Here is a 25,608-nt window from a genome sequence, read left to right on the forward strand (position 1 = left end):
AGGGATGAGGTAGTGTCAGTCTTTGTTCTTTAGGGTCTTCAACTGATTAGATGAGACCCACCCAAATTATGGAGGATAATCTGCTTACTCATAGTCCACTGAATTTTTTTTTTAAGATTTTATTTATTTATTTGAGGGGGAGAGAGAGAGAGAGAGAGAGCATGTGCGCAAAAGCAGGGGGGAGGGGCAGAAGGAGAGGGAGAAGCGGACTCCCCACTGAACAGGAAGCCCAACACAAAGCTCGATCCCAGGACAGTGAGATCATGACCTGAGCCAAAGGCAGACACTTAACCGACTGAGCCACCCACCCTGTTTTTTTTTTTTAAAGAAGATTTTATTTATTTATTTATTTTGAAAGAGAGAGAGCCTGTGTGTGCAAGTGAGTGGGGGGTGGGGCAGAGGGAGAGGGAGAGAATCTCAAGTGGACTCCATGCTGAGTGCAGAGCCAAAAGCAGAGCTGAACGCAGGGCTCTATCGCATGACCCTGAGATCATGATGTGAGCCAAATTCAAGAGTCAGACACTCAACTGCCTGAGCTACCCAAGTGCTCTTCCACTGAATTAATTGTTAATCTCATCCAACAAACAGAAATATGCAGAACAATGTTTGACCAAATATGTGGGAATCATAGCCTAGCCAAGTAGACACATAAATTAACCATCACATTACCATTCTGTAGGGCTTGGCTATGGGCTCTGATGAGAGGTAGAAGAAAAAGACAAAAGGTAGCTCTCTCGGCCATTTGAGCGTTTCCAGGTTACATGGACTTCCCACATGGAAGCCAGCATGCCCACAAACTCTTTCAATCTGCTTTAGTTAAGTTTTCACAAACCAATTTTCTGAAATAGTTCTAGTCCAGATCACCAATGACCTTCCAATTCCATAGTCAATTTTTGGGCCTCATCTTACTTGTCTTCTCAATAACGTTTGACAAGTTGGTAATTGATCCTCTCTTTTGAAATACTCTTGGTCTCTGAGACTGCACTCTCTCCTGGTTTTCCTGCTACTTTAATTGATACTCTTTCTCTTCCTGAGTTAACAAATGTTGGAGTGCTTCAGGGCTCAGTTTAATTTACTTTCTCTAACCAGTCTTACGGCATGTACTGATGGCTCCCACATTCCTATCTCTAGCCCTGTTATCTCTCCTGAGCTTTCCCACTTCACCAGACCTTCTGGGGGATCTCCAGGGACTTTATTGCATAGGGTTGCCCTGAAGGAACTTAGGTTCTCACAGAGGTGAAATGACCTACCTAAGGTTCCACAATTAGAGATGGAATCAGAACAAAAACTACAGTTTTTCTGAAATTCATTCTAGGGCTTTCCCACTTCATCAGACCTTCTGGGGGATCTCCAGGGACTTTATTGTACAGGGTTGCCCTGAAGGAATTTAGGTTCTCAAAAGTCATGTCAAGTCCCCATAGTTGGCTTTTAGTTTCTTGAAGTCTGAGTTTGGGTGGGGACAGTTAATGAGTTCAAGTTGAGACATATTTGCAGTAATTGGAGTCTACACAAATTTGGTACCTCTCCTCTGTGCTCCCTATCATGCTGTACATTTATCTTTCTCATAACAACTCGTTTATCTAATTATATGTCCATCTTAGCCATTATCTCATTTATCTTGTCACCTCTAATTTCTGGCATGTGCCAGGTTCATAAATAAGTAAATTATGTTAAATCATCATGCAGTGGCTATGAGGTTCTAGAGCTCAGGGAAGAGTATGGATTGATGTCAGCAGAAGCAGCTAATGACTTATGTGATGGATGCACTCCCATTCGGGTAAATTCCCATCTTTCAGGTCCTGTAAGCCTAGTGTGCTCCCGTCTCTTGAGCATATCTTACATACCCAGTAAACATTCATGCCTTAGTGGGTCTTTTAGGGTGCCTGGACCCAATTCCAGGGGTAGGTTCTCCCCCTTCCTCCCACAACACCAAGCAATTCAGAGACACAAGAAAGGTATTTGAGAATTCAACTCAATTCTGACACTATCTACCCAAAGGTAGAATCCGATGCCACAGGTTAAGGTTTTAGCCCTCCAAGACCGCCCTCTACTCTCCACTTCAGACACCAATCACAAGACACAGGCTATTACCTGGGCTTTTGACTGACAGGCTAGGGATTGGAGGTTCCAACAACCTCCTCCTTAGGTTCAATTAATTTGCTAGAATGGCTCACAGAACTTAGGGAAACATTTACATTTACCAGTTTATTAAAGGATATGATAAAGGTTATGAATCAACAGCCAGATGAGGAGATAAGTAAGTTTAGGTTTCCAACAAAGAAGCCTCTGTCCTTATGGAGCTTGGGGCCTAGGTTGATGGCATATGTATGTATTCTGGTTCCCCAAGCATGGAAGCACTCTGAAAAGGAGCACAAAGCTAACCTACTAGGCTTTTATGGAGATGTCATTAAATAGTCATAATTGACTAAGTCATGGGCCATTGATTAATTCAACCTCTAGTCCCTCTCACTTCTCTGGAGGTCAGGGGGTGGGACTGAAAGTTGGCCTGCAGACAACCCGACCCCACCTTCGGGTGCTTTTTAAAAGCCACTCATTAACATGACAAAAGACACCTTTACCACAATCAACACTTAGGAAATTCCAAGGGTTTTGGAAGCTCTGAGCCAGAAACAAAGAAGACTACATATATATAGTCTTTTTTTTTTTTTTTAAGTAGGCTCTATGCCCAACATGGGGCTTGAACCCACAACCCCAAGATCAAGAGTTGGTTTTTTTTTTCTTTTTTTTTTAAAGATTTTATTTATTTATTTGACAGAGAGAGACACAGCGAGAGAGGGAATACAAGCAGGGGGAGTGGGAGAGGGAGAAGCAGGCTTCCCGCTGAGCAGGTAGCCCAATGCGGGGCTCGATCCCAGGTCCCTGACATCAGGACCTGAGCGGAAGGCAGACGCTTAACGACTGAGCCACCCAGGCGCCCCCCCAAGATCAAGAGTTGTATGCTCCACCGACTAAACCAGCCAGGCCCCCCTAAATAAATATTTCTTATAATAAATCATAATATCACAGCGGAGGTTTTTTTGTTTTTGTTTTTGTTTTATAGTGAATCATTTTTTAGTGAAGGGAAATGAGGAAGACATCTTGTTCACATGAGGGCAATGTAATACACTTGAAATAATACACATGAGGACATGATACACTTGAGATTTTTATAAAGGACAGTCACTGAAAAAAATTGAATTGAAAATGTGGACAATCTACTAATAAAAGTTACAGTAAACTTGTCATAAGGAATCTAACTTCAAATCAGTAACACTTTTTTTTTTTTAAGATTTTATCTATTTATTTGTCAGAGAGAGAGAGCACAAGCAGGGGGAGTGGCAGGCAGAGGGAGAAGCAGGCTCCTGGCTGAGCAAGAAACCCGATGTGGGACTCGATCCCAGGACCCTGACATCACGACCTGAGCTGAAGGCAGATGCTTAACTGATGGAGCCACCCAGGTGCCCCTCAGTAACACTTTTCGTCTAATTTCTGCATGCTACTTTTTTGAAAAAGGACAAACAAAATGTCCCTTATTTCTCCAATGTATGTCAAAATATGGAGTCAGGAAAGATTTAGTCCAAACTCCCACACCTTCTGTTAGAGAGTAAGAATCACTGGTGTCTGACTTGATGGCTTGGTGGTACCACAAAATTATGGAGTTTTCAAATTTCCAAATCAAGATTAAATTTTTTTTCTGTGTCAAATCACTATGTTATACGTCTGAAACTAATGTAACATTGTACGTTAATTATAGCTGAATAATAATAAATAAATAAAATAAATAACATTTAAAAATTCTATTTTGAATAGTTTTAATTTGAATTATATAATCATACTTCAAATTTTTGAATTATTTTATGACATGAATGTTAACTGTCAGTTAAACTGAATATTCTCCCTTTTTCCTACCATTTTTACTAGGTAGGCTTTTATTTTATTTGTATTTAAGTGTTCAGTCCTCTTAACCATTCTCTTCAGACACACATGTCATGAAAGCTGAAAAGTTTCCACGGTCTTTCTTACTATTACTTTTTATTCTTCAAAAAGATAAAGAAATATATTTTATTACTTGCTTTAATTTCAGTTTTTCCATTGTCCTCATTTTGGAATGAGAATCTCTACATTGTTTCTTTTTTTTTTTAAGATTTTATTTATTTATTTGACAGACAGAGACACAGCGAGAGAGGGAACACAAGCAGGGGGAGTGGGAGAGGGAGAAGCAGGCTTCCCGCCGAGCAGGGAGCCCGATGCGGGGCTCCATCCCAGGACCCTGGGATCATGATCTGAACTGAAGGCAGGCGCTTAACGACTGAGCCACCCAGGCATCCCTGAAGGTCATTCTTTAAGTCAGAATTTTGTACATAATGGCCTGGTGTTCTGAAAAGGAGATAAGCATTATTTCCTCCATTTTAGGATAAGAAAAACAAGGGCTATCCTTTAACAAAAGAATTCATCTTCTCCAGTTCCTGAGGGCTTGGGTTTGGTTTGAAGAGAAGCAGTAGACCAGATTTCTGGGTCTTCATTACTCAAAGGGCAGTGTCAAATTGGAATATCAATTTTTTTTTCTTTTTGTTTCTTCTTCTCTCCATGCCTATTGGCACAAAGGCAAATACTCAAAACAGTGAGATTAAATTGGGGTATATCTCTATAGCAGTCATAAAAAATGACAGAATCAAAGAAATCTAGAATTGGAAATAATAGAGTATTTAGCCAAGGGATGGCATATGTGATGGATGATGTTGCTTCCACCCTTCATCAGTGGCAGACATCACCAATCAATTATTGAACCTAAATGTGGCCCAACAGATATTTTCTACACAATGCCCCCAGCAGCCATTACCAAGTAAGTGGAGCTGTCAATGAGGCCCTACCTGAGGTATTCTAATCATTTAACATTATGAGAACACTGAGGCCAATAAAGGTAAGGGGACTGGCTCATGGTCACTCAGTGGCTGACAGAGAACCCCTATTCTTTTTTTTTAAGATTTTATTTATTTATCTGAGAGAGTGAGAGAGAAAGAGAGAGAGAGAGCGCGTGCGTGCAGGAGCAGGGGGAGGGGCAGAGGGAGAGGGAGAAGCAGACTCCCCACTGAGCAGGGAGCCTGATGCAGGGCTCAATCCCAGGACCCTGAGATCATGATCTGAGCTGAAGGCAGATACTTAACCGACTGAGCCACCCAGGCGCCCCTAACTGTGGAATTCTTGAAACTATCCCACCAGGTAGCAGGGAAAGAAGGATGGTGTCCCTCTACAAGCAGCATTCCACAACAGGGGACACCCACCTTCCTCTCTACTTGTTCAAGTTCTCACAACCAGTGTTAAGAAGTTTTTAAAGATTTTTATTTTTATTTTTATTATTTATTTGACAGCGAGAGAGGGAACACAAGCAGGGGGAGTGGGAGAGGGAGAAGCAGGCTTCCCGCTGAGCAGGGAGCCCGATGTGGGGCTCGATCCCAGGACCCTGGGACCATGACCTGAGCCAAGGGCAGACGCTTAATGACTGAGCCACCCAGGCGCCCCAAGAAGTTCTTCAGAAACTAACCAACTAACTAACTAACCAACTAAGGTAGCCCTCCTCCGGTCACTTTTTATCCCAACGCCCTGTTATATTTTCTTTTCAACATCCTCTGATTTTATCTAATGTATCAAATGTTCAATTTTGTTTTAAACGTATTTTAATCTAATGGATAGAATTCCTCTAGGTAATAACCTCTTTTGGGAAGAAACTCCAAGTCTTTTACAGCTGATCTCTACCTCTGCACATGTCCCTAAGATGGCATCTGCATGTATGAGCTGTTAATGTGTGGAAGAAGCTTGAGACCTTGGATCCATTTGGTGTCCTTGTACTATTTTTGACTTCTCTGGATGCACAGCAACCTATTGGTCAGTGAGTGGTGTATCTTGTAGCCAGGCCTCTCTAAGCTTATTAAGAGCCTGGAGGCAAACCCTATCTCTTCCTGAGGTCTGGGTGTTACTACTTTTTGTTCTAGGTTGGATGAGATCTACAGAGCTACTTCCCCCTATACTTGCCAGGTAATCTCATGGCTACCTTCCCTATGCCTTCCCAGGGCGTGTGAGAACGTCTGCATACATTCTAAATCACAGTGGGGTTATGGGCCACTCATGTGCAGAACTTCTTCCAAGTCCCTGTATCGAATTTTGTATATGGAAGTTTGTGTTCTACTTCTTTAAAAAATTTCCTCCCTGCCCCCATCACATAAGCTTCAAGACCCACGAAAATTGGATTCACCCCTAACTGACAGACACTCTGAGGGGCTCAATGCAGGCCTTCTCTCTTTTCCCAATTGCACAAGGCCATTACTTTTATTTGTATGTTGCTGTTTGCCTATTGGTGTGGATACAGTCTGCAAATCATCTCTACCTGGAATTCCAAACAGAAGCAAAACAAAAGTGCTTTCTATTTGAAGAGCTAGAGTAGGAAGACAGAGGCATTTGTCTCTCAATCACTGCCTCTCTTTTCCTTCTTCTTCCCTCCACTCTTTAAGAGTCAGGCTTTTCTTTTACTTCCCTATGTCACAGCTTCATGGCTTATCTTAGAAGAAAGGAGCATCTCTTCCGGAGTTTGGGAGAAATGAGATTCTTACTATGTGCTGAATTTTGTAAGTTAAATAGAATTAAGGAAATTTAGCAAATTCTTTTTCTCTCCACTAAGACTATTCTACTCTCTCCTGATTAGGGAAGTAAGTCTCAGAGCTCTACTTCAGGCAAGAGTCTATGAAGGAACATGATTTAAAGAAGAAAATTAAAATGAATCAGCTTGATATTTGCAAAGTATTATACCATTATACTCTCCTTTTTTTAAAAAAGAAGTCAGAAAATTGGATTTGTACATGACATAATCCCATTTGAAATGTTGGCATATAATTTAAAAAATAAAAAATTTAGAATATATAAAATCATATATTCTTATAATGTTAGGAATCAAAAGGGTTCTAAGAGATTTAGAAATATTAACTAATTCTCCCAACAACCCGTTTTACAGATGAGGAAACTGGGGCATTGAGCAAGTAACTTGACCAAGATCACATAGCTATACATGGTGCAAACCAAATACATGTCTGTGGGGAAGATTTGTCTGCAAGGCACCCAATCTGGAACCTCTAGTTTATGATATATTTGAATAAGCTAGAAAGAAAAGCCTTTGAATTCTGGCTTGGTTTCTCTGCTGAATGACCTTGTACTAGTCACTTAACCTGTAGAAATCCCTCTGTAAAATTAGGATAATGTGATTAACCTTGCAGTGCTCACTAAGTGTTGGTTTTCTTTTTTTTTCTTCTTCTTATATGGATGATTGCACTGAACATTCATGATATGCTTGTATATTACCTGAAATGCACAAATCTTGCCTATTGTTCAAGACCCAACATATTCCTAATACTTCTAGAAATAGTCTGCTACAGAAGACAGTGCTAGGCTTGGGGTCAAGATGCTTGTTCCAGTCCTGGTGCTGTTATTAATCCTTTTTGTGAATGCACACAAGTTTCTGAGCCTCAGTGGCTCTATCTTTACAATGTGGAGTTGGATTAAATCAATGGCTTTCAACTGTTTTTGCAATATGCTACACTTCTCTAATGGTGGGAAGGGGCATGGAAGAGAGAGGACAAGGGGAAGGATGGGTGAGCAGTTTATGGGTTCCCATCTCCACTACAAATTTAGCAACTCCATTTTAAGCTGTCAGATTTTATTAGATGGGAATATTCCACTGCCAGTAAAACAGGTGGAAACCACTAGACCTTTCATGTACCCACATTCTCTAAAACTCTTTTCTTGGTTTCTCTGTTTATTTCCTTTTTGTCCTAAACATGGAACTAAAGGGTCTGACATGTTTCAAAAATTCCAGCTGAAATACACATTCTTTTGTCCTTTTCTCTTTTCTACCAAAAAGTGAAATTAAAGATGAAGAGGCCTAAACAAGGACCAGCATGGATACTTCCAGCAATTTCACAGATAGTTTCCAGCAAAATGTGATGGATTGGGAAACTTTTCAGTTTCAAAAAGCTACCAAGTGACACACACAAGTCATAAATTATCTCTCATTATCCTGTGATTTTAGGAGTTGCTCATTTGCATTTGAATGTTTCTTGCTGTGGGGGAATGACCTTCAAGAGGCAGCTTCTTTGTATTTCTTATTTGATTGTCTTTAAGCTATTATTATGAACTCTGTTAGAGCAATTTTTCTCCACCTGAGGCTAAGGAACTGGAAGGTATGAAGAGGAATAAATCAAGCCCCCATTCTCTTCAGTCTTCTTCAGCTTCCATTTTAAGGCAAGATAGACCCAAATTTACTTCCCCGTTTTCTGCTTGGAAATAACATGGTCATCCTTTAAGTCAGAGTCTCAAAGCTTCTTGAATGGAGGTGAATAAGGACACACAATATCTGCAAATCATCACACGTCTTCAGAGACGAATTGAATATTCTTGCAGTATCATGGACCTTCCATTTCTGATCCCCTAGATGAAAACTGATTTATCTTTTGCTTTGAAGACAGGTTGGTACATTGAAAAGCCTGGAAGGCTGTTGCTCAAATCTTGATTCTAAATTCACACCAGCATTTAGGCGCCTTGAGGCAAATTACTTTTCTGGACCAGGCAGCAATTTTACCATTGGGAGTATTGGAGTAGATGCTTCCTGAGATTCTTCTCGATTTAGATATTCTAAGGACAAATTACTATCGAGGAAGTAACCTCCAGTTGTTGGTTTGGTCTTCAAAAACACTACAGGATCTGATTTTGAGGTTAGGCTGTCAGAGTTGACCCTTAATATTCCATGCCCTTTCTTCAGATCAGGCTATCTAAAGGAAGTAAAGCTGGGTCTCCTTGAGATGACTGGCTTGTTCCCTCATTGGTTGGGATTCTTCATGTTCAGAGGTCCACTGAGAACTTCAGGTCACCATCATTTTCCCTTTACAATGGTATCTCCATAGTCAGGTGTAAGATGATGATCTGGACCCCTCACTGACATTTCACCCAATTCTCCAGATAGTCATTTCATTAATTTCTTTCATTCCTCCTTCATCACTGCGTCATGGCCCCTTTAAGGCAGCGGCCATAGTTGAGTGGTGGGAGCAGCTGCTGGCAGCAAAGAGACTTGCAGGATTTGGCCTACCCTTGGCCACTCACCGCGCACGCTCAGGACCGGGGGCTTGGTGGGAAAGGAAGGAGGGGCTTAAGGTGCGCCTGCGCATCTGGGGCGCGCGCAAGGGGCTGGTTTGGTGATCCCTTTAAGAAACCGCAGGCGGAGGAATTTCTCTGAGAGAAAATAATCCTACTCACGGGGCCCCTTGGAGGCCATTAACCCCCCGAGTACCGGCCCCCCCTTTCCCGGGCAGGCCCTACCGCCCACGCGCGCACCCGTGGGATCTCTGGATCTCCGACCCAGCGCGCGGCATCCGCCCCCTCCCCACTCTCAGCGCCAGGCCCGGACGGGTTCGGAGAAGCTGCCGCGAGGCGGCCGTGCCTGCAGTGTGGGCGGGGGCCGGGGGCCCGAGAGGTTCCGCCGCCACCGCGCCGGGAGCCGCAGCGGTTCCGAGCGGGGCCCAACATGGCGGAGAGAGAGGTGGAGTCCGGCCCCCGAAAGAGGGTAGGTGAGGTGAGGCAGAACTCGGGCGGCGGGGGGCGGGGCGGGAGTCGCGTCCCGGGGCCGGGAATGGGCCAAGCGCAGGCTCGTGGAGGGGTCGTCGAGGCCCGGTTGGGGGGCGGTTGCGGGCGGGACTGAGGCAACCTCGGGTCAGGAGCGCGCTGGAGAGTGGTCCTTCGGCAGGTGGGACAAAGATTTGCTGCTGGTTCGGCGGGGGCGGGGCGGGGGTTGTTGTTTGCTTTTTTTTTTCCCCCCAGCACTGGGGGTGGGTTATGTGGGCCAGGGGAGGGAAGGTGTCACATTCTTAAGTGCATCTTTAGTAAATCAGAGTCTCGAAGTTTAACTGGGGAGAGGTCAGGGTGGGGGTGGTAGTGGTAGTGGCGGGAATAAGTCGTGGACGGGTCTCAAGAGGAGGGTTCTTCAGTAACACCATCGCGAATTCATTTTCCTACCTCCTTTCCCCTCCCCCCATAACCGTTATCAAGACCAAGGTGGAGGTGGTGCTCTTACCTGTGAAGAAGTGGGGTCGTTGGCATGTCCTGATTTAGAGAGATTTTGGCAACTCTAAATGTCATGTTCTAGTCTAGCCTCTTTACCAACAATTAAGAACGTGGGAGAGTATGACAAGTTTTGTTATAGCAAGGATGTACCCAACCAGCCTGCAGAGGTGAAGCCAATTGGGAGTTGTTGAGTGCCTTTTAAAGTTTGTCTTGAAACTTTTCTTATTTAATTCCGAATGATTTTTTTTCAGACGGAGAACAATACTGTTACTAACGATTGAGCAATATTTTTCAGATTTTTAGACTCCCCCCGCTCCTCCCACCTTAGCATGTTGAGCAGTAAGTTTCCTATCAGGAATCTTCCTTTTGGGAATGGTCACAAAATAATCAAATTAGTGTTAAGCCAACCACATAAAAAATTACTACTTAATTTTTACTCACAGTGCCTTTTTGATTTAGCATAGAATTAGCAATCTCATAATGAATTACAGCTAACATTTTGAGTGCTTACTATGTGCCTGGCACTGATTTATAGGAGGAATTTAACTTTGCATTAGGTATGTAAAACCCATTTTGCAGATGAAGAAATGTAGGCATAGAGAGGTTAAGTAATTATACTTAAGATCAGATAGCTCTTTAAGAGGTCGAGCTGTGATTTGAATTCAGGTTTGTCCCAACTACAATGCTTGTAGCATTGTAGCCAGTCTATGTTTCTCTCCTTAAAAGCTTAAATTATAGGGGCGCCTGGGTGGCTCAGTTGGTTCAGCGTAGGACTCTTGATCTCAGCTCAGGTCTTGATCCCAGGGTCTTGAGTTCAAGCCCCGCCTTGGGCTCCATACCTAGCATGCCTACCTAAAACCAAACAAAACTTAAGTTATAAATAACCAAAAAAATGTCAAATAGTTTTTTCCAACAATTTATTAGGAAATATTTTCAGCTACACAGCAAAATTGAAAAAATTTACAGGGAGCGGTCATATACTCACTACCTAGATTCTACTATTAACATTTTATTGGTTTTATCACTTACTTACTCATGTATCTGGCCCTTTATCCATTTATCAGTTATTTTAATGCATTTCATTTTAGTATTTGGAGCAATTAAAATTTAATGTTGATAGTCTTAGGTTTATAGACATATAGATCTTCCTTGTGCAATAATTAGTCATAGCTAGAACAAGTTAAGCTGTATGATAGTATATTAAATATAGTTCATTTAGTATAAATATTGGGTATGGAATGCACATGTTTTGAAATTTTAAATTTCTCTTCAAGCTGTGAGTCAGTTTAAACTCGATCCTCATATTTGAGTAAAGGTACATGGCATGTGGTCCACCAATTAAAATATATAGGGTAAATTACTTTAGATGTGTAATGTTCATTCAAGGAGATCTCTGAATCCAGTTGCTCCTAATGCTATTATCATTCATCTTATAAAATGGAATGTTCTAGAAAACATCTAAGCATGTTGGTAACAAATTCAACTAGCTTTTAAATACTTTTTTCTCTTCTAATACACTTTAAAGATGCCACACTGATAGTAATCTAAACTATTATTTTTTAATGTCATGTAATATATATATAGCACTTCTACAGGTTTTACCTATTATTTTACCAGTTTCATTGTGGAGGAAGGTTACATTCATTATCTTTTAGGCTCCATAATCCATTTTTTAAAGTTACTTATTTTATTTCATTTATTTTTTTTAAAGTAATGTCTATACCCCATGTGGGGCTTGAACTCACAACCCTTGGTCAAGAGTCGCCTGCTCTACCAGACAGGTGTGCCTCCATTTTGTTTTTGATATTTGGTTAGAATGTTCAGTAGGGTTATCCTGAACTGTACACATGGTACACTTGCTTTTTTTCCCCCCTCATTTTTTTGATGTGTGCTAAACTCATGTGGATTCCGTATGTATACTCTAAACAGATTAGTGGGGACTGTGTACAAAAGTACAATATCTTTTTAATAATTTGACTGCTTTGAGGCAGCTAAAAAAATTGCATAGGCCTGGGTAATAAGTTTAGGTTATTTAATCTGAAATTGCATTGATGATGACATGGTATTGTATTTATGATGCTTAACTGCTTTGACCTTTATAAAAGTCACAAGAAGTTTCTGAGCACCTATGCTAGTTGTTTGACTGTATGCTAGGTATTATGCTGTGGTATTTATGATCATGTAGGATAATACATTCTGGCTCTCCTGCTAAATTGTGAGTTCTTTTAGGGTAGGGTCCATTTTATTGCATTTTGCATCTCCAGCACCTTTGACTTCCATGTAATAGGAACTCAAAAAGACTTACGTTGATTTTTGGTAAGAAAGTTCACCTGTTACAGTAGAGGCTGTAGGGCTTGGGTACTGAGGTATTTGCTTTATAATTTTCGGAGCTTCAGTAAAAATCTTCCGTAGCATCCTTTATGCTCCAAAATTGTCTCCTATGGATTCAGATTTAGGGATCTTCTGATTGTTCTGGATTATGGTTAGATGGGAGAATGTATTTTAAGACCCTTGGTGGGTTAACAACCTTACATTCTGTGTAGGCCTGCCGGCTGTCTTACTTTTATGCTTGTGGGCATTTAGAACAATAGGTATTCATTAGATAAGTTTGATTTGATTGTATTCTGACTATATTGGAATGCCAGTCTTTCAGTTTCTGAACTTGGGGAAGCTAAGTATGTGGGTGGGTCAGCACCATATCCATCAATCATCTGTGCTAAGAACCAAGTTCATATGAAGTTCATATACACGTAGTCTTTCTTACTTTAAAGTTAGGGATATTTTTGAGATATTATTTGTGAACTTTTTTAAGATTGTAAAACTTTTATTTTCTAATACAGGTTTTAAAATTCATTAGTTAGGCTTGTTGTAAATAGTGGATTTATTTGTTCATGGCTATTATAATAAACTTACGAAGCATGAGATCTGTGGAATTATTTTATGCATGGCTATTAAACTTATGAAGCACAAGATCTAACTAAATCTAGTGGCCATATTTTTTTGTGAAATCCCTATATCTTTTCAAAGTTTACATACAGAATGATGACTTTTGTAAATGTGTATGTTATTACATGGTCTACTAAGTTGTATCCACTCTCAAACTTGTCTCTATATTAAATTTGAGGCATATGTGTTTGGTATGCTTAAAAGAAAGATAAGCATGTGTATAAGTAGCATGCTTCCATTTTTGTAAAAACTGACCATTTTCCCTTCCCCACGTATGTGTCTATACTTGTATATGTATGAGCTTGGAGAAAGTTGTGGAGGCTACATGTCAGGCTGCATGTTACTGTTGATTACCTTCAAGGGGTGGGGATAAGCAAGGAAAGAGTAGGGGAAAATTTTTGCAAAATGGAAAAATACGTATAATACTAAGTGAAAATAGAGACTATAAAATGTTACCCATATTATTGTAAATATGTAAACAAGGAACATGCATGTAGACGGGGAATAGGAAATAACATGAACAAATGAGAACATTGATTTTATCATGTGATGGGATTATGGAGAAGTTTTGTTTTGGATTTCTCTTATTTTAATATTTTATAATAAAATAATAACAAAAGGTTGATCCCTCTTAATTCCTTGATGAACTTTTAATCTTTTGTCTTTTCACTAAATGTGTTACTTAAAAAGCACAACAGTACATATTAAAAATATTTGCAGCTCACGTGTACAAAGTGTAAAGCATCTGCTTGAAGAATGCGTTGGCTCTGTATAGAGAGCATTTGAAGAGACCATTCTAATGTTGTTGATGATTCTGAATTATTTTCACAGTGCCCATCTTATAACTAGCAGAGGTTTCTGTAAATATAATACTTGATATTTATAAACATTTAAGTTCCAGTCATTATTTTAATTATTTTGTGTGTAATATAGCCTCCAATCCTCATTAATTCCATTAACAGTAGTCACCATTACTGTCCCATTCTATAAATGAGGAAACTGAGGTACAGAGTTTTTTGTTTTTGTTTTTTTTTTTTTTTTGCTTAAGGTCATACTATAATAGGCTAAACCAGTATCAAATAGTACTTGAAAAATTATACTGTTTGATAAATAGTGTAGGTTAGGATTATTATAACATATAAGAGTTAATATGTTTATTAATTGGGCGCCTGGGTGGCTCAGTTGGTTAAGCGACTGCCTTCGGCTCAGGTCATGATCCTGGAGTCCCGGGATCGAGTCCCATATTGGGCTCCTTGCTCAGCAGGGGGTATGCTTCTCCCTCTGACCCTCCCCCCCCTCATGTGCTCTCTCTCATTCTCTCTCTCAAATAAATAAATAAAATCTTTTAAAAAAATGTTTATTAATTATATGTAATATATGTAACATAAAATGCATATAGGTAATATGTGTGATAATAGTCTAGTTCCTGAATTATCTGGAGTTTTTGGTGGTTAAAATTAATTATATTTAAGTTGATGTGTAAATTCTCAGGATGCATCGAAATACATTCTAGTTTGAGATAACCTTAAAACATATCTTCACAACTCACAGGTTTATTTTTAAGAAAGTATACACTAGGGCGCCTGGGTGGCTCAGTTGGTTAGGCAACTGCCTTCAGCTCAGGTCATGATCCTGGAGTCTCAGGATCGAGTCCCACATCGGGCTCCCTGCTCGGCGGGGAGCCTGCTTGTCCCTCTGACCCTCCCCGCTCTCATGTACTCTCTCTCATTCTCGCTCTCTCAAATGAATAAATAAATCTTTAAAAAAAAAAAGAAAGTATACACTAAATATTTTAAAGCTATGATTTATTCTAAAGATAAAGTTTGTGCTTCCTTTGAAAATGGAATGGTTTTCTAATTTACTAAAGACCATTTAAGGAAATAAATGTAAAATTGCGGTTTTATGGATATTTAGTGAATATTTTTGAATTCTGTATTAGGAGACAGACCACTCTTTAAAGACTGACATTTCCTTTAAATATTCTGATTATTTTACTGTGCATTAACTATGTAATTATTTTAGCAAAGGAAAGAGAAAGCATTATAGTGTAGTATTAGGTTGAACCATGTAAAATTGCTGATATTTGACTGTTTAACTTATAAAAAAATGCATTTTCTTTTTTTTTAACAACCGATAATCAGTTTATTAAAAAGGTTGATGTAATCATGTGCAGTGGTGACTTCAACCTCAACTCCTGGCTCAATACTGATGGAAGTTATCTGCTTTAACAATCTCAGAAGGACTGTGCAAGTCAGTGAGTCACTTGTGGATCCTCATCTGAAAACGATCCCAAATCTTAGAACCTTCACTACAAGGAGTTTTTCTTGTAGTGATTCTCAGAGTCGTGGTAGGCATCCAAACTGGTCCTTCCACTTTGAGATTCTTCTCCTTCGTACCTCTGATGAAGTTGCACATACCTTCTCCAAAGATTTTACATTGTACTGGTTAGAGTAATTCTAATTTGGTGAATCGCCACCTCTGGTTCCACGGGTGTCTTCCCTGGTGTCTTTAAAAGCCCTGTCTGTGGCGCAGCTTCCTGATTGACTTGTTCCTTGGAGAGAGCAAACAGTGGTGAGTCAGGAGCAGATCCGGGGCGCCTGGAAACTCCTGTAGCTGCGACCACGTCTTCCTCAAAGAGCCAAGAATGCATTTTCGAATGGCTCAACCTCTAATAGAGCATGGGCTTTTCAAAGTCAGGTTATGGTACAGTCTCTAGTATTTAGCCGTATTGGGATATTAACACCCATACCCATTTATGCTTAGGGAATATGCATAATATTACTTTAATTTCATTCTTACCTTTCTGGCCTCCTGGAAGCTTGAGTTAGCTACCTTCCTGCTTTTCATCAAAGATAATAACCTGAGCAAACCTTTTCTATCCAACATAGACTACCCACTACTCTTTGAGGTTAAGGATCATGTGTTCATCTTTCTTTACATCTCCTAACATGTTGTCTTATAAATTTTCTTTTTTTTAAAGATTTTATTTATTATTTATTTGAGAGAGAATGAGAGACAGAGAGCACGAGAGGGAAGAGGGCAGAGGGAGAAGCAGACCCCCCGCTGAGCAGGGAGCCTGATGTGGGACTCGATCCCGGGACTCCAGGATCGTGACCCGAGCCAAAGGCAGTCGCTTAACCAACTGAGCCACCCAGGCGCCCGTTGTCTTATAAATTTAAATGTGATATGTATATACACACACACACACATATTGCACATTTATAAGCAAAAGTTAAAAAATCCTTTTTATTCTGTTTCATATTTTGGTATTAATATAGAATATAAAATATAGGTTGGTACAGTGAATTCCTGTTACCCAGATTTAACAGCTAAACAGTACTCAACATTTTGTTCTTCCTGTCTCATCCAACTTCTCTTTTTTTTGGTTGAAATAATTTTATTTATTTTTTATTATTATTTTTTAAGATTTTATTATTTGACAGAGAGCGTGAGCACAAGAAGGGAGAGCGGCAGGCAGAGGGAGAAGCAGGCTCCCTGCTGAGCAGGGAGCCCGATGCGGGACTCGATCCCAGGACGCTGGGATCATGACCTGAGCTGAAGGCAGGCACTTAACCCACTGTGCCACCCAGGCACCCTGGTCAAAATAATTTTAAAGAAATCTCAGGCATAATATCATTTAATCTATACATACTTATGCATGTATTTCTAATAAGTAAGAATTAAAACTAAACAACTCTAATACCATACCTAGTAAAGTTAGTTCTTTAATCCAGTCTGTGTTCAGATTTCTTTGATTCTCTGAATTTTTTTTTTTAATAGTTGGTTTGTTTAAATCACTATCCAAATAAGATTTACCTCTTAAATTTCTCTTAACTTCAACTATTGCCCTCTCTACACCCTGCACTTTTTCCCATGATATTTCTTTGTTGAAAAAAACTAGGTCGTTTGTTCAGGAGAATTTCTCACATTCTGGATTTGGCTGCTTGAATTCTTGTGGTATTCTAACATGTTCAATTATCCTTCATATTTCCCACAAATTAGTAGTTACATATAGAGCAGTAGTTCTCAACTTTGGCTGAAACTTGAGAATTACCTGGAGAGCTTTTAAATATCCTGATTCTCAGATTACATTTCAGATAATAAAATCAGAATTCATGGGTGGATTCTAGGCATCAATATTTTTAAAAATTTCCCAAGTGATTTAGTCTGTAGCCAAGATTGAGAACTTGAATTGGTAGAGCTTTATGAGATTTCGGTTCAGTTTCTTTAAGAAAGAAAAATCCATGGGGAAAAAAAAAAATTCATGAAGAGAGTGATACATAACATATTTCCAATCAGTTTTAAGAATAAAAGTGTGCTGTTTAATAATTACAGTGGGGTAATAGCCATAAACTGGGACTGTCCTGGACAAATTAGGATATATAGTCACCCTATTAGATGATGCTAGTAGATGGTGAATTCTTGTTGCATTATTCCAGGAGGCACACTTTTAGTGATACTAAAATTGATCAGTTTACGTTCTGCCAGTGGAATCTAAACATAATAGTTTCTTAACATCTCACCTAATGAATTTATCAGCCTTCAATGATTGTTTCCTAGATCTATGATTTCATTAGAGGAGTGATTTTTTTTTTTTAAGTCATTTCTTCTTTTATTCACTGGAATTCTTCCTTAAAGAATTTCTTTCTTAAAGAATTCCTTCATCAATTATTTGGTTACTCTGTTATATTTGTACAGGAAGAGCAGAGAGTAAATGCTTATTTTTTTCTCCTTTATCAGCTTTCAGAAGAATGAATTGATGCCATAGCAAATCATAAAAGGTGAGGCTTGGGAGGTGGTATTGTTATGAACACATAGATTTTAATATGTTTGATATATTTAAATGTATTGTGGTCAGTATTTTTTTTGATCTTTAAATTTGTCATATTTTTTTATTAATGGCTATCTGTATTAGTATCCTAAGGCTGCCATAACAAATTACTACCAATTTGGTGGCTTAATATGGTAGAAATTTATTCTCTCTCAGCTCTGGATGCTGGATGTCTGATATCAAGGTGTCAGTAGGGCCAGGTTCTCTCTGAAGGCTCTAAGGAAGAATTTTTCCTTCTTCCAGCTTTTGGAAGGATTTTGGAAGCTTCTGGTGGGTTGATTTATATTCCTTAATTTGTGGCAGCATAACTCCAGTCTGCCTCCCTCTTCACATGGCCTTCTGTGTTTTCTGTCTTTTTTTTTTTCTCAAAGATTTTATTTATTTGAGAGAGAGAGAAACAGCATGACAGGGGAGAGGGTCAGAGGGAGAAGCAGGCTTCCCGATGAGCCGGGAGCCCAATGTGGGACTCGATCCCAGGACTCTGGGATCATAACTGAGCCGAAGGCAGTCGCCCAACCAACCTAGCCACCCAGGTGCCCTTCTTTTCTGTCTCTTTTAAGGATATCTTCATTGGATTTATGGTCCAGCCTAGTCCTGGATGATCTCGTTTCAAGATCTTTACCTTAATTACATCTGTGAAGATCTGTTCTGCTCACATTCTGAGCTTCTGGGTGCACATGTCTTTTAGGGGCTACAATTCAAGCCACTACAGTCCACCCTTTTGTCCCTCAAACTTGACATCCATCCCATATGCAAAATACATTCATCTCTATCCCAACATCCCCCGAAGTCTCAATCCATTATAGCATGAATTCTTAAGCCTTAAATCTCATCTAAATATCATCAGCTCAAAAACACCCAAATCTTAGCATCTAAATCATCTACACAAGATTCGAGTGTGATTCTGGCTATGACTCATCTGAGGTAAAATTCTTCTTTATCTGTGGCACTCTGAAACCAGAAAACAAATTTTCTGCTTCCAACATACAATCCTGGGACAGGCATAGGATAGACATTCCCATTCCAAAAGGAAGGAAATAGAAGGAATGGTCCCAGTCAAGTTCAAAACCCAGCAGGACCAATTTCCTTGGGTTTCAAGACCTGAGAATAATTCTCTGTGGCTTAATTCTCTGACCTCTGGGTTTATTGAAACACTGTAGACCCCTGCTTTGAGCCTACTTCTCTGGCTTCTACTTCTTTGTACCTTTCTTTTTCTTGAAGGGTAGCACATGTTCACGCATGAGTAGCTTTATTAGCTCTTTCCTGCCGATAGAATTCCAGGAGTCAGACAGATTTTTTTTAATTTTTTTTTTTTTTTTTAAGATTTTATTTGACAGAGACAGGGAGAGAGGGAATACAAGCAGGGGGAGTGGGAGAGAGAGAAGCAGGCTTCCCAATGAGCAGGGAGCCCGATGCAGGGCTCAATCCCACGACCCTGGGATCATGACATGAGCTGAAGGCAGATGCTTAACGACTGAGCCACCCAGGCGCCCCGATTTTTTTTTTCATTTTTATCTAGTCTGTGTTCTTTAAGTATAGGCTGGCAGTGTTTTTGTTGGTGTAATATGTTTACAAACCTTGAGTCTCTTCTCTGGTTCTTCACAGATCCTGGATAACCCAATCTTTATTCCTGACTTAAATTGAGGTGACTGATTGGACCCATGATTCATACATCTAATATCTTCAGCAAATAGTTGTCCAGCTATACCCTTGGCCCTTTCCCTAGAGCACATTTTTCTAATAGTGAATTTCATAATTTTAGCATCCTCTGCCATCTGAATGGGCTGAGAACTTCCCAAATCATCAAGAGTTGTTTCCTTTTTGCTTAATATTTTCCTCAATTTATCTCTTTCCTCTCACTTTTTACTCTTAGCAGCAAGAAACCAGGTTGTACTTTCAATACTTTGCTTAGAAGTCTTAGTAAATATCTAAGTTCATTGCTTCCAAGTTCTGTTTTCCTACCCAGTATAGAACACAATTCAGTCAAGTCTTTGCTACTTTATAACAATGATCACCTTCTAGTTCACAATAATGCATTCTTCATTTCCTTCTGATATCTCACCAGAAACACCTTTAACATTCAGATTTTCTCAACATTTTGTTCATGTGTATATGTATTCTTTAAGATGTTATAAACTTTCTCTTCTTTCTTCCTCACTTCCTTGTGAAACTACTAGAATTGTCTTTAATATACCTATATTTGTACCAACCATCTCTTGAAGGCAATCTAAATTTTTTCTATCATGCTGCTTTCTTTCCTTTTTTTTTTCCCAGTAGGCTCCATGCCTTGGGCTTGAACTCATGACCCTGAGATTAAGACCTGAGCTGAGACCAAGAGTTGGATGTTTGGGCGCCTCGGTGGCTCAGTCGTTAAGCGTCTGCCTTCAGCTCAGGTCATGATCCCAGGGTCCTGGGATCGAGCCCCGCATCAGGCTCTGTGCTCCACGGGGAAGCCTGCTTCTCCCTCTCCCACTCTGCTTGTGTTCCCGCTCTCACTGTGTCTCTGTCAAATAAATAAAATCTTACTTATTTATTTGACAGAGAGAGAGAGATAGCGAGAGCGGGAACACAAGCAGGGGGAGAAGAAGCAGGCTTCCCACCAAGCAGGGAGCCCGATGCGGGGCTCGATCCCAGGACCCTGGGATCATGACCTGAGCTGAAGGCAGACGCTTAACAACTGAGCCACCCAGGCGCCCCAGAATTTACCATTTTAATTACTAAAAGTGTATAATTCAGTGGCATTAAGGACATTTTAATAGTGTTGTGCAAGTATTACCACTGTCTTTTTCTTTAAAGATTTTATTTATTTTAGAGAGAGAGGGTGAGGGAGGGGCGGAGGGAGAGAATCTCAAGCTGACTCTGTGCTGAGCTCAAGCCTGACTCAGGGCTCGATCTCACTACCCTGAGATCGAGACCTGAGCTGAAACCAAGAGTTGGACGCTCAACCATCTGAGCAACCCAGGCACTCCTACCACTGTCTTTTTAGCCCCAAACGGAAAGTCTGCCCACATTAAGGAATAACTTCCCATTGCTCTTCCCTCCAGCCTCTGTTAAACTTTACTTTGTATCTCAATAAATTTGCCTATTCTAGATATTTCATATAAATGGAATCATACAATATTTGACCTTTGGTGTCTCATTTATTTCACTTAGCATAATATATCAGAACTTCATTCTTTTTTATGGCTGAATAATAGTTTATTGTATGTATATAATATTTTATTTATCCTTTCATTTGTTGACAGGTTGTTTCTATCTTTTGGCTATTATGAAAAATGTTGCTATAAACAGTGCTGTACAAGTATCTGTTTGAGTCTGTTTTCACTTCTTTTGGATATATACCTAGAAATGGATTTGCTGGAATAAATGGGATTTTTATGTTTATCTTTTTGAGGAGTCCCCAAACTGTTTTCCACAGAGGTGCACTAGCAATGCACAAGGGTTCTGCTTTCTTCATACCCTCTCCAACACTTGTTCTTTTTCTTTTCTTCTTTTCTTTTCTTTCTTTCTTTTGATAATAGCTGTCCTAGTGGGTGTGTCTCATTGTGGTTTTGATTTGTATTTTTTTAATGACTAATGATGTTGAGTATCTGTTCTTGTGCTTATTGGCCATTTGTATATCTTCCTTGGAGAAATGTTATATAAATCCTTTGCCCTTTTTTAATTGGGTTGTCTTTTTGTTAATGAGTTAGAGGAGTTCTTTATATATTCTGGATATTACAAAGTCTAATTTGTCTATTTTCCTTTTGTAGCTTGTGCTCTTGTTTTCAATTTAAGAAACCATTGCCGGGCGCCTGGGTGGCTCAGTCGTTAAGCGTCTGCCTTCGGTTCAGGTCATGATCCCAGGGTCCTGGGATCGAGTCCCACATCGGGCTCCCTGCTCCGCGGGAAGCCTGCTTCTCCCTCTCCCCCTCCCCCTGCTTGTGTTCCTGCTCTCGCTATGTCTCTCTCTGTTAAATAAATAAAATCTTTAAAAAAAAAAAAAAAAAGAAACCATTGCCAAATACAAGATCATATAGATTTTCCCATATGAAGAAATCTAAGAGTTTTGTAGTTTAGTTCTTTAATTTAGGTCTTCAATCCATTTAAAGTTAATTTTTGTTTATGGTATAATGTATGTGTACAGTTTTGTTCATTTGTATCTGGATACCAGTTTTTACAGCACTATATGTTGCAGTCTGTTCTTTTCCCATTGAATGATCTTGGTATGCTTGTCAAAAATCGGTTGGCCTTTGTATTAATCACTTTGGGTGCTATAACTAGTAGTTAGATTAGATAGTATAGTATAGTTGGGTGACTTAAACCATAGAAATTATTTCTTATATTTCTGGAGGCTGGGAAGTCTAAGATCGAGGTACTGGCAAGGTAGATTTCATTTGGCTTGTTGGCAGCTGCCATTTTTGCTTTGTGCCCGTATAATCTCTTGTGTGTTCTCGGACAGATTGAGGGAGCTCCCTGGTGTCTCTTTTTAGAAGGGCACTAATCCCATCATGAGAGTCCTACCCTCGTGACCTCATCTAACCCTAGTTACCTCCCAAAGGTCCCATCTTTAAATATCATAACATTGGGGTTTCAGTCTTCAACATACAAATTTTGGGGACACATATTTCATCCATAACAACAATATATGTAAGGGCTTATTTCTGGATTCTCAGTTTTGTTCCATTGGTCTATATGTCTCCTTGTGCCTGTACTACACTTTTGATTACTATAGCTTTGTAGAAGTTTGAAATTGGAAAGTATGAGTCCTCCAACTTTGTTTTTTCCTTTTCAAGATTGTTTTGGCTATTTGGCATCCCTTAAAATTCCATATGAAAGTCAGGATTTTTTTCCTATTTCTACAAAAAATGCCATTGGGATTTTGTTAGGGATTGAATTGAATTTATAAATCTCTTGAGTAGTATTGTCATCCTGATACTATTAAGTCTTCCACTCATTGAATGCAGGATATCTTTTCTTTTATCTATGTCCTTTAAAAAAATTTTTTTTTTTTTTAAAGATTTTATTTATTTATTTGAGAGAGAGAGACAGAGAGAGAGAGCACATGAGAGGGGGGAGGGTCAGAGGCAGAAGCAGGCTCCCCGCCGAGCAGGGAGCCCGATGCGGGACTCGATCCCGGGACTCCAGGATCATGACCTGAGCCGAAGGCAGTCGCTTAACCAACTGAGCCACCCAGGCGCCCCCAAATTTTTTTTTATTAAGTAAACTTTACCTCCAACTTGGGCCTAGAACTCATGACGCTGATACCAAGAGTGCCATGCTTTGCTGACTAAGCCAGCCAGGTGCCCCTGTCCTTTAAAATTTCTTTCAGCAGTATTTTGTCCAGGTCTCAGTGTGCAAGTCTTGTAGCTCCTTGGTTAAATTTTTCCGAAATATCAGTGTGATACACCGTATTAATGGAATGAAAAAAAAAAAACCCCACATGATCTCTCAGTTGATGTAGATAAAAACATTTGAAAAACTCCGTCAGGGGGCTCCTGGGTGGCTCAGTTGGTTAAGTGACTGCCTTCAGCTCAGGTCATGATCCTGGATTCCCGGGATCGAGTCCCGCATCGGGCTCCCTGCTCAGCAGGGAGTCTGCTTCTCCCTCTGACTCTCCTCCCTCTCATACTCTCTCTCTACCATTCTCTCTCTCTCTCAATAAATAAATAAAAATCTTTAAAAAAAATTAAAAAAAGAAAAATTCCGTCAGACTTTCATTAATAAATTAGGAGTAGAAAGGAACTTCCTCAACATGATAAAAGCTATATATGAAAAATCGTAGTTAACATCATACTTGATGGTGAAGGACTGCAAGGCTTTCCCCTAAGATCAGGAATAAGGATGCCCTCTTTTGGTACTTCTAATCAATGTATTTGAAGTTGTAGCCAGAGCAGTTAGGCAAGATAGAAGAGGCATCCAAATTGGAAAGAAAGAAGTAAAACTCTCTCTTACTACAGATGACATGATTATATATATACAGAAAACCTTACAAATCCACTAACCTCCCCCTTCCCCCCAGACCCTGTGAGAGGTAGTAAATTCAGCAGAGTTCAGGAAAAAAAAAAAAAAAATCACAAAAATCAGTTGTATTTCCACACACTAGCAATGAAATCCTGAAAGGAAATCAAGAAAATTATTTCATTTACATTAGCATCAAAAAGAATAAAATAATTAGTTATCTATATTCTTTTGATTTAACTCCAGTAGTTCCTGAAAGTTTATTCCCTTTTTGGTCAAAAAGATGTGCCTAGGCTCATGCTTTATGTTACTATCTCAGACTTGGAATTAACTCCCAAGAAGCCAGGGAACCTTTCAGCAGGAAGTGGTAGTTACAGACTATAGTCTGAACTGAGATAAGCTTTTTGAAATTAGAGTGTTTTTTTGAGACTCTTATTGCTTGTGTTTTTCACACTTACTCAACTCACATCTGGCTTTTCCTTCTGTTTCCCCACTGAAATTCTCTTTAAGATCACTGAAATGACCTAATAATTACCAAGTCTAATGGATGCTTTTCAGAGCTTTTATTAGGTTTCTCTTAGACACCTGACCCTCTTGCCGTTCCCTCCTTGAAACATCTCTCTTGTTTATAAGATGGCATTCTCATGGTTCTTTTCTTGAATTGCTTCTTTTCGGTCATCTTTGACTCTTTTTGCATGCCCAGTAAGTGTTGTTTCCTTGGCCTGTGTTTTTCTTGGGTAATCTCCTACAGTAGTTTTAAAACTATCAAATACACTGTGATTTCCTTTCTGCTTTGCTTCTTTTTTTGTATGTGTCTAAAACTCAAAATCTGTATTTCCAGATGTATAATTTGACTTGTATTGTGCTGTCTAACAGATAATGCTAATTCAGTGTGCCTAAAATGGACTCCATTCTTTTTGCAAGTACTTGCTCTCACAAATAGTGCCCCATTCCTTCTCTCCCTGTTTTTCTTTCTGTATTCTTTTAGTTATTGTCTTTTAGTCACCCAAGTTAGAAACCTGAGTCATCTTGCTTCTTCTCTTTCCCTTATCAATTCAGTTTTATTTGGTGAATCTTACTGAGATTACTTCAGATACGATTTTTTTTTTTTTTTTAAGATTTTACTTACTTGCGAGAGAGAGAATGAGAGACAGAGAGCATGAGAGGGAGGAGGGTCAGAGGGAGAAGCAGACTCCCTGCTGAGCAGGGAGCCTGATGTGGGACTCAATCCCGGGACTCCAGGATCATGACCTGAGCCGAAGGCAGTCGCTTAACCAACTGAGCCACCCAGGTGCCCTCAGATATGATTTTTAAGATTTTATTTCTACTAATACCAGCCTAGTTATGGTACTCATTTTGTTTGCTTTGTCTTAGTTTCCTTGTCTTTAAAATTCTTCTGGCCCCCCATTGTCCTCTCCCGTTCATTCTGTATACCAGACTGATTTATCTTCAGAAATGAAAATCTGTTCATCAATATGGTAACAATTTGGCCCCCTTCATAATAATTCAGTTCCCCAGGATAGGTACTGTTCAGATTCTCTTCCTGTGGCAAGAAGCAGGTTGCATCACAGCTCTGACTCTCCTCTTAGAAATGTACTTTTCCTTCATGGGAGAGGTTTTTTCTGATTGTCTCTGCTACTGTCATGCTAGTCTTGGTAGGGGTCCTGCTTGGCCCTGCAGCCCAAATGTAGAGATAGAATCCTTGTTTAATTCTACCCAGCATAGTTGAAACCAGGTTGTGACTTTTTTTTTTTTTAAAGATTTTTTTATTTATTTGAGAGAGAGAGAATGAG

The 25,608-nt window shown here is 39.7% G+C and overlaps 1 protein-coding gene and 1 long non-coding RNA gene across 2 annotated transcripts in view; both read left to right on the forward strand.

Annotated features, from left to right (window-relative positions):
* The first annotated feature begins 9,409 nt into the window (after positions 1–9,409).
* ZMYM4 (zinc finger MYM-type containing 4) overlaps positions 9,410–25,608 on the forward strand; it is a 127,704-nt gene continuing 111,505 nt past the window's right edge. Inside the window, exon 1 of the mRNA XM_081816848.1 lies at positions 9,410–9,610. Coding sequence (XP_081672974.1) covers positions 9,563–9,610 — 48 coding nt within the window. The 5' untranslated portion in view covers positions 9,410–9,562. The remainder of the gene's footprint in view (positions 9,611–25,608) is intronic.
* LOC145721235 (uncharacterized) overlaps positions 23,066–25,608 on the forward strand; it is a 5,428-nt gene continuing 2,885 nt past the window's right edge. The window contains exon 1 of the long non-coding RNA XR_014144796.1: positions 23,066–25,550. This is a non-coding gene — a long non-coding RNA (uncharacterized LOC145721235). The remainder of the gene's footprint in view (positions 25,551–25,608) is intronic.

The sequence above is a fragment of the Leptonychotes weddellii genome, chromosome 4 (genome assembly GCF_054177405.1).
Source record: "Leptonychotes weddellii isolate Sample4059 chromosome 4, ASM5417740v2, whole genome shotgun sequence".
NCBI lineage: Eukaryota > Metazoa > Chordata > Mammalia > Carnivora > Phocidae > Leptonychotes > Leptonychotes weddellii.